This window comes from Arachis stenosperma, chromosome 6 (genome assembly GCF_014773155.1).
Source record: "Arachis stenosperma cultivar V10309 chromosome 6, arast.V10309.gnm1.PFL2, whole genome shotgun sequence".
NCBI lineage: Eukaryota > Viridiplantae > Streptophyta > Magnoliopsida > Fabales > Fabaceae > Arachis > Arachis stenosperma.
This window is the reverse complement of record NC_080382.1, coordinates 30758597-30767593: the sequence shown is the minus strand read 5'-3', so window position 1 is coordinate 30767593 and position 8997 is coordinate 30758597. Positions and strand designations below refer to the sequence as shown.

At 35.7% G+C, this 8997-nt stretch overlaps 2 protein-coding genes across 2 annotated transcripts; one reads left to right on the top strand and one right to left on the bottom strand.

Annotated features, from left to right (window-relative positions):
- The first annotated feature begins 912 nt into the window (after positions 1-912).
- Positions 913-2198, top strand: LOC130934986 (polyubiquitin). Its single transcript, XM_057864516.1, has one exon. The coding sequence runs from the start codon at positions 1114-1116 to the stop codon at positions 2032-2034; it is 921 nt and encodes a 306-aa protein (XP_057720499.1). The 5' UTR covers positions 913-1113; the 3' UTR covers positions 2035-2198.
- Positions 2199-3134: 936 nt separating this feature from the next.
- LOC130934987 (riboflavin synthase-like) lies at positions 3135-4264 on the bottom strand. Its single transcript, XM_057864517.1, has one exon. It carries the CDS (start codon positions 4050-4052, stop codon positions 3411-3413), a length of 642 nt encoding a protein of 213 aa, XP_057720500.1. The 5' UTR covers positions 4053-4264; the 3' UTR covers positions 3135-3410.
- Between the last annotated feature and the right edge of the window lie 4733 nt (positions 4265-8997).

Sequence of the window (8997 nt, the reverse complement as noted above, 5' to 3'; positions counted from 1 at the left end):
TGATGATTGAAAAAGAAGAAGAAGCAGCAGAATATGAAGAAGAGAGAAAATAGGAGTTTTGAATTATATAGAATTTATAAGCACACATACACTGAAAATTTTTAAACAATACACTCAAATATCTTCATGTTACACCCAAATATTTTCGTGTTACACTTAAATTTGTTGCAAATACAGAAAAATATTTTCTTTAATGCGAAACTTTTACATTACATTCAATTCAAACCATCAATGATGAACAACAATTTTCACAAATAAAAATATTATTCACCTACAGAATCATAAACTATTAACGAAAACATTAACTAGAATTGAATCATACCTCAGCCACTTGATTGGATTCAAAACAATAATCAATTTCGTTCTGATTGAATTGATAATCTGAACTTGAATTATTAATTATCTTTGACAACGGGATAACTGATGATGGAGGAGAAGGAGGAAAAGAAAAAAAGAGAAGAAATTTCAATAAAAAAAGAAGGAGGAAGAAGAGGAGGAGGTAGTGGTGGTGTTGGTGGCGACGATAACAAAGAAGAATGAGAAGAAGAAGAAGAAGAAAAACGTGCAACAAGAAGGAGAAAAAGAAGAATGTGCGATAATAACACAAGAAAAAACGTGCGTGCATGAATATAAATAATTTGTATAAATTTATATTAAAAAATTATTTATATATAAAAGATAATACTAAATTTTTTATTCTTCCAATTTTATTGCATCAACCAAATAGAGAAAAATCTATTTTCCTTATTTTTTCCTTCTTCCATCCATTTTGATTGACCTTAACGACGAGCTTAAACAATAAAAAAAAGGTCCCAAATCAGAGTCAAACAAAGGAACAATTGAGGCAACTCTAGAATGTTCTACAGTGCTCACTCTTAATACCTAAATTACCCTTCATCGATCGCCACAGTTTTTGTTTCCAGTCCTTGGTCACATTCCAGAACCTCCAGAATCCTCTTTCCCAGATCTATATAAGTTCCCTCCATTCTCTGGTCTCATCATCCCAATTCGAAAATCACTAATAAACTTCTCGGGCGTTTTCAAAGAAATCAAAATCTCTCTCTCTCTTAATTCGATTCCCGAATACTTCGTGTTTCATCTCAAGAAACTATCATGCAGATCTTCGTGAAAACCCTAACAGGGAAGACGATTACCTTGGAGGTGGAGTCCTCCGATACCATTGACAATGTGAAGGCTAAGATCCAAGACAAGGAAGGCATCCCGCCGGACCAGCAGCGTCTCATCTTCGCCGGAAAGCAGCTCGAAGACGGTCGCACCCTTGCCGACTATAATATCCAGAAGGAGTCCACGCTCCACCTCGTCCTACGCCTCCGCGGCGGCATGCAGATTTTCGTCAAAACCCTAACCGGAAAGACGATCACTCTGGAGGTTGAATCCTCCGACACAATCGACAACGTGAAGGCCAAGATTCAAGACAAAGAAGGCATTCCTCCCGATCAGCAGCGACTCATCTTCGCCGGGAAACAGCTAGAGGATGGTCGCACCCTCGCCGATTACAACATTCAAAAGGAGTCCACGCTCCACCTTGTTCTCCGTCTTCGCGGCGGCATGCAGATCTTTGTGAAAACCCTAACGGGAAAGACCATAACTCTCGAGGTTGAATCTTCGGACACAATAGACAACGTGAAGGCCAAGATTCAAGATAAAGAAGGAATCCCTCCTGATCAACAGCGACTCATCTTCGCTGGGAAGCAATTAGAGGACGGGAGGACGCTTGCTGATTACAACATACAGAAGGAATCGACGTTGCATCTTGTTCTTAGGTTGCGTGGAGGGATGCAGATTTTCGTGAAGACTCTAACCGGGAAAACGATAACGCTAGAGGTGGAGAGTTCTGATACTATTGATAACGTGAAGGCAAAGATACAGGACAAAGAGGGGATTCCACCGGACCAGCAGCGTCTAATCTTTGCTGGGAAGCAGCTTGAGGACGGACGCACTCTGGCCGATTACAACATTCAAAAAGAGTCCACTCTCCATCTTGTTCTCAGGCTCCGTGGCGGTGAACTCTGATTGCGGATTGTGCTCGGGTTGTTCTCTTTCTGATGTTCTAGTTATAGAATTTTGACTTTTGTTTCTTTTCCTGTGCCTTGTGAATCTGTTACGTGTAATTAAGATTGTACTTTTGTTCTTCTGCTGAAGTATTGATTAATACAGAATAAGATTTACTTTTGCTATTACTTTGTGTTGTGCATCTTTCGTCGTTCGATTTATGCATTTATGCATATTGAAGTGCTGATCAACGTGCGTTTGGGTGATTGAAAATTGAATACTTTTGCTGGTGCCCAAGTTCTGATTTGTTTGTTGGTGCTTCTGAAAAAAATAAATTTCCTTTGTGACTACATCAACTAGTGAATTTTCATCAATGAGGTGCTTTTGTTGATTTTGGTGGTGCATTCGGCTCATTATCCTTCTTGTGTTACTAGGAACTTGTTGCAAAGGTTTGGAAGCTTGAAATGAAACTGCACACTATGAATCAGTTATGAGTTCTTAAAAGAATAGCGTTTGATATCAGGAAAACAAGATCTATTTTATTTTATCCTTCTTTTCAGGATATTGTTTGATTTGTCTCTTGCGGTACAGTTAATCTGCCTGAGATCTCATTCCTTAGAAAAGATCACTTAAACGTGACCCATCGAATGGCATGGAATAGAAGATTTAACCAAATTTTTCCCAGATGAATGGCATGACATTGTTTTAAGCCTAAACGCCATTAATATACACCATCTCCGTGCTCGTTGTTTAAGACGTTCCCCCTTAATAACCATCGCCTCCTTGTAGAATACTTTGCCCTGTTTAATAAGTACCCCTGCCTTCTGTCCTTGTCAAAAATATATAAGGTGAACAAGGAATAGTAAGTAGAGAATATTAAATTGTCACTACGTGTAAATCACTTAGTAGATAAAGAGAGTTCTATTAGAAGAAGAAACAACACGAGCAATGAGGAGGACAGGATAAAATTTTCCTTCAAGATAAAATTTTCCTTCAAAGCACATTGGTATTTGGTATTGGTTTATAAGACACATCTAGATATTAATGGACAACTTGAAATTTTATTTTCATCCTCCCATTCATATTTGCACTTAGCTATAAAAAAATGTTATTGTCCAAAGCGGTAAGAAATTTCTTTTTCTTTCTCTTTTATTTTATCAAACTATAGTTAAGTAACAATTACACATATCCCCAACAGATAATGCAAGTTGAGTAGCTCTCATACAACAAATACATATAAATCAGCAATAGCATGTGCTTGATTTTGAAGGCAAACAAATTTTTTGTTGACGGGAAATGAATTTTATCCTCCAAATTCAGCATGCTCTATCATCAATCTTTGCCCCCACACAACAAAATTGCTAACAAGAAGAAAATTCAAAATGAAAAAAAAGTGATCAAGAACTTGAAGATGAGACTGAAACAGCATAACCGCCAAGGAACCTCTCCACATACTTGCCAAAAATATCAACCTCCAAATTAACTTTCTGCCCAACCTCCTTCATCGGAATAACCACCTTCTGCTGTGTATACGCCACAAGCATGAAACTGAACCACCCTTCTTCATCACAAACCTCCACAACCGTCAAACTCGTACCGTCCACGGCTATGAACCCTTTTGGCACAACGTACCTCAGCACCTCCTTCTCCGCCTTCACCTTCACCCATAACGAATCCCCTTCTGGAACCTTCGATAATATCACCCCCGTGCCGTCCACGTGACCCTGTACCACGTGTCCTCCCATGCGGCTCGTTGGGGTCAACGCCCGCTCCAAATTCACCGCCGACCCGACTTCCAGTTCGGCCAGCGACGTCTTCCTCAGTGTCTCCGGCGACACGCCCACGGTGAAGCTAGACGCGTCGAACTCCGTCACGGTGAGGCAGGTCCCGTTGACCGCGATGCTGTCGCCGAGGCTGATGCCGTCCAGGACGGTCTTGGCATGGATCTTCATGATGAAGGCACTGGTTCCGGTGGCGTCGTATGTGGCGGCGCCAATTTTCTCGACGGTGCCCATTTCTTCGACAATTCCGGTGAACATGATTGGTGTGGTTGAAGAATGAATGAATTGGATCAGTGGGCGTGTGGAGAATCAAAGCACACAGATAGATCAGGAGCGGTGGCGGCCGCAGCTGCAGTAGAAGGGAGGAGACAACAGCGGCTTAGGGTTCAGAAATGGTGGTGAGGACTGAGGAGGACCTACTTACTAGCTTTTTATTTCCCATCTAAAATGTGATAACTCATAACTTGGTCTTATTCTCTTATATTTTTGGGGATAGTGTTATTATTTTAGTCCCTTGGTGCATGATTGGACGCAAGTTGCTAAGAAAGTTAGAATGATAATAAATTTGGCTTTTTTTGTTTGTTTGCCCATCAATTAGTATAAGGTGAATTTTAGTATACAGATCAAAAAGTCTATAGATTTAAAGATTTGTTTACACTATATTTTCTAAAGTCACACTTTAAACCGTAACTCTTTACAAAAGCGTCACCTAATGGAAAAAAATAAATTAGAAGATTTAAGAGAAGAAATAATTAAGTTATCAAAATTAATAGATCAAAAATTAATAATTTTAACTAATGTTAACTGTAATGACACCGAATTCTTAAAATCAATACAAAATGATTTTTCTTAAAATCTTTATTTTACTATAAGTTTTATTGAAGGACTTCAAAAACCTGAAAAAACTTATTTTTCACACGGAATTTCTAAGAAATGTTACCATGGAAATGATTCCTCACATCTTTATCATACTTTTAACCCACAATTAAATTATATAGTAGATATGCTTAAAGAAATATTAGTATCCATAAAATTTCAAAGAAATAAGGAAAAAGAGAATCCTAAAGAAGAAAAATTTCAAAATATAATCAACATAACAGATTTAAAAGTAAAACCACCACTAAAATTATGAATATTGAGGAAAAATTAGAAGAAGTTACAATGCTCTTTAAACAATTAAAAATGGCTCAAGAAAATAATATTATGGAACAAGGATTTCAAATAGAAGAAGAATTAGTAAATTCTGAAAATATAGAAAATGAAGAACACATCCTAGATTATTCAAGTGACGAAGAACCAGCAATTCCAATACAAGTAAAAAATGAAGCTGGAACATCTAAAGATACTCAATCTCAATTTAAATGGGAAACGGGTTTTGATAATTATGCTTTTAAAAAAGGGTTTATAAATAAAGATTCAAAATATACAAAAATACCATCAAAATACGTTCCTAAAATCCAGGAAATGGAAGGAGAAAGAATGCTTGATTTAGACTGTAAAAAGAATGAAAAAGAAATTTTCGAAAATTGGTTGAATTCCTTTTTATTAGAAGCTTTTACTGATCCAAAGCTTAGTGATTTGTCTGGAAGGGATATTTGGAATTACATAGGGTTTCATACTAAAGGAACTATAAGAGATTAGATGACATCAATAGAAAACCAAATAATAGAAGATTTAGCAACAAAAACAACAGCTTATGACAAGATATTATATATAATGATGATTCTATATAAAAAAATTTTTGGAAAAAATATTATAGATCATAGACAAGAAGTCTATAATAAAGAATATCAAGAAGCAAAAAACCATTTAGCTAATATTCAGATATATGATCTATATAATGTGGAATCTTATATATGTGAATATAGAATACATTATTACAAATTAAAAGAAGAAGATAAAAATCATTATCTTAGTATGTATATAACAAAACTTCCATATCCTGCTAATGAATTTATAATGGGAAGATTTATAAGAGAAATAAATAGAGGGACAATTGAAAATAATTTTGGTGGAGCAACCTCTGCAATAAGAGAGGAAATAAAAGAATGTTGTATGCAAGAAGCGACTCAAAAAAGATTTGCAAATATAATTAGAATCTACTGTCAGGATAATGAAGAGATACCTCAAAAATATGGTCTTAATAAAAACCTTCAAAGAAAAAGAAAATATCAATTTAGAAAAAGAAAATACTATCCAAACTGGAGAAAAAAGAGGTATTTTAGGAAGGAAAATAACAATAAAAACAAAAGACAAAAAAATAACTATTGCCCAAATAAAAAAGAAAATTGTAAGTGTTGGTATTGCCAAGAAGAAGGACACTATGCAAATGAATGTCCAAAAAAGAAGGATAAAAAGAATCTTACTAAACAAATAGAAATTGCTAAGTCTTGTTTCATGGAACCATTAGAGGAATCTGATGATAACTTAGACTATATTTTTGAATATGTCTCAGAAACAGACTCAGAGATTGAGTACTAATGCCACATTTATTACTATAAAAATAACAGAAAAGTTTATAAATGCTTTCATAGATTCTGGAGCAACACAATGCTTTGCTAGTTCAAATATAAAACTTGATTGGAAAAAATTAAAGAAACCATTAAGAGTTAGAATAGCTGACAAATCAATACATAAAATTGACCAAAAAGCAGAGATGGCTGAAATTTTTATTCAAAATTATAGGTTCATTGTTCCATCTATATATATGTTAGATTCTTGAATGGATTTTATCATAGGAAATAACTTTTTAAAGCTATATCATCCATTCATTCAAGAATTAACATATATAGTTTTAAAAGCTCTACACGATTCTTCAATAAATCAAAAATCGAAACGTATAAAAATACCAACCACTACTATAGATAAGATTCTAAAATTTAAAATATTTTCTATATTAGAGACATGTTATTTAAATTTATACTTTCAGATAAAAATTCCAAAAAATAATCTTGAAACAAAGATAGAAGAACTTCTGGATGAAATTTGTGCTGAAAATTCTTTGGATATTAAAAATACAAATAACGAATTAGTAAGCATTAAATTAAAAGACCCTACAAAAGAGATAAATGTTCCAAATAAAATTCCTTATTCCGCAAGAGATAGAGAAGAGTTCTCATTAGAATGTAGAGATCTTTTGGAAAAAGGAATTATAAGATTAAGTAAAAGCCCTCACGCGGCTCCAGCCTTTTATGTCGAAAACAATAATGAAATTAAAAGGGGAAAAAGAAGAATGGTTATTAACTATAAGAAGATGAATGAAGCAACTATTGGTGATGCTCATAAACTTCCAAGAAAAGATTCTATTTTAGAAAAAATCAAATGAGCAACTTGGTTTTCATCTCTTGATGCAAAATCAGGATATTGGCAACTTCGTTTAGACGGAGAAACAAAGAAATTAACTGCTTTTACTTGCCCAACAAAAGAATCAACAAGTGTGTTGCTCTATGAATGGAATGTATTACCATTCGGATTAAAACAAGCCCCAGGTATTTATCAAAGATTTATGGAAGAAAATCTAAAGGAGTTAAATGAATTTGTTTTAATGTACATTGATGATATACTAATTTTTACAAAACAGGATAAAGAAGATCATCTTCAAAAATTATTAATAGTTTTAGAAAGATGTAAAGAAAAAGGATTAGTTCTTAGCAAAAAGAAAGCAAGAATAGTAAAACAAGAAATAGAGTTTCTTGGATTAATTCTATCCACTCAAGGAAAGTGGTGCACGAAATCTTAATCTCAATATCAAAATCAAAATTTCTTATGATCTCGTACCACTAACCAGCAAGTGCACTGGGTCGTCCAAGTAATACCTTACGTGAGTAAGGGTCGATCCCACGGAGATTATTGGTTTGAAGCAAGCTATATTTATTTTATTAATCTTAGTCAGGATGCCAACAACAGTGTTTTTCAAGTTTAGTGAAGAAAGGGAAAAGGGCATAAAATAAATACTTGTTATGCAGTAATGAAGAATATGTTGGAGTTTTGGAGATGCTTTGTCCTTTGAACTTCAACTCTTCCTTGAAATCCTTTTCCACACGCAAGGTCCCTTCCATGGCAAGCTCTATGTAGGGTGTCACCGTTGTCAATGGCTACTTCCCATCCTCTCAGTGAAAACGTTCCTATGCTCTGTCACAGCACGGCTAATCATCTATCGGTTCTCAATCAGGTTGGAATAGAATCCATTGATTCTTTTGCGTCTGTCACTAACGCCCAGCCTTCAGGAGTTTGAAGCTCGTCACAGTCATTCAATCCCAGAATCCTACTCGGAATACCACAGACAAGGTTTAGACTTTCCGGATTCTCATGAATGCCGCCATCAATCCGGCTTATACCACGAAGATTCTGATTAAGGAATCTAAGAGATACTCATTCAATCTGATGTAGAACGGAGGTGGTTGTTAGGCACACGTTCATGGATTGAGGAAGGTGATGAGTGTCACGGATCATCACCTTCTCCATAATTAAGCGCGAATGAACATCTTAGATAAGAACAAGCGTGTTTGAATGGAAAACAAAGGAATTGTATTAATTCATCGAGACGCTGCAGGGCTCCTCACCCCCAACAATGGAGTTTAGAGACTCATGCCGTCAAAAAGTATGTAATTCAGATCTGAAAATGTCATGAGGTACAAAATAATTCTCTAAAAGTTGTTTAAATAGTAAACTAGTAACCTAGGTTTACAGAAAATGAATAAACTAAGATAATTGGTGCAGAAATCCACTTCTGGGGCCCACTTGGTGTGTGCTGGGGCTGAGACTAAAGCTATCCACGAACTGAGGCTTTTCTTGGAGTTGAACTCCAAGTTATGACGTGTTTTGGGCGTTCAACTCCGGATCATGACGTGTTTCTGGCGTTTAACTCCAGACAGCAGCATGTACTTGGCGTTCAACGCCAAGTTACGTCGTCTATCTTCGCGCAAAGTATGGACTATTATATATTGCTGGAAAGCCCTGGATGTCTACTTTCCAACGCCATTGAGAGCGCGCCAATTGGACTCCTGTAGCTCCAGAAAATCCATTTCGAGTGCAGGGAGGTCAAGATCCAACAGCATCAGCAGTCCTTTTTCAGCCTAACTCAGATTTTTGCTCAGCTCCCTCAATTTCAGCCAGAAAATACCTGAAATCACAAAAAAACACACAAACTCATAGTAAAGTCCAGAAATATGATTTTTGCCTAAAAACTAATAATATTTAACTA

Excerpts from the sequence above, each read along its gene's own strand:
- LOC130934987 (XM_057864517.1), bottom strand. The coding sequence starts at position 4,052 with ATGTTCACCGGAATTGTCGAAGAAATGGGCACCGTCGAGAAAATTGGC.
- LOC130934986 (XM_057864516.1), top strand. The coding sequence starts at position 1,114 with ATGCAGATCTTCGTGAAAACCCTAACAGGGAAGACGATTACCTTGGAG.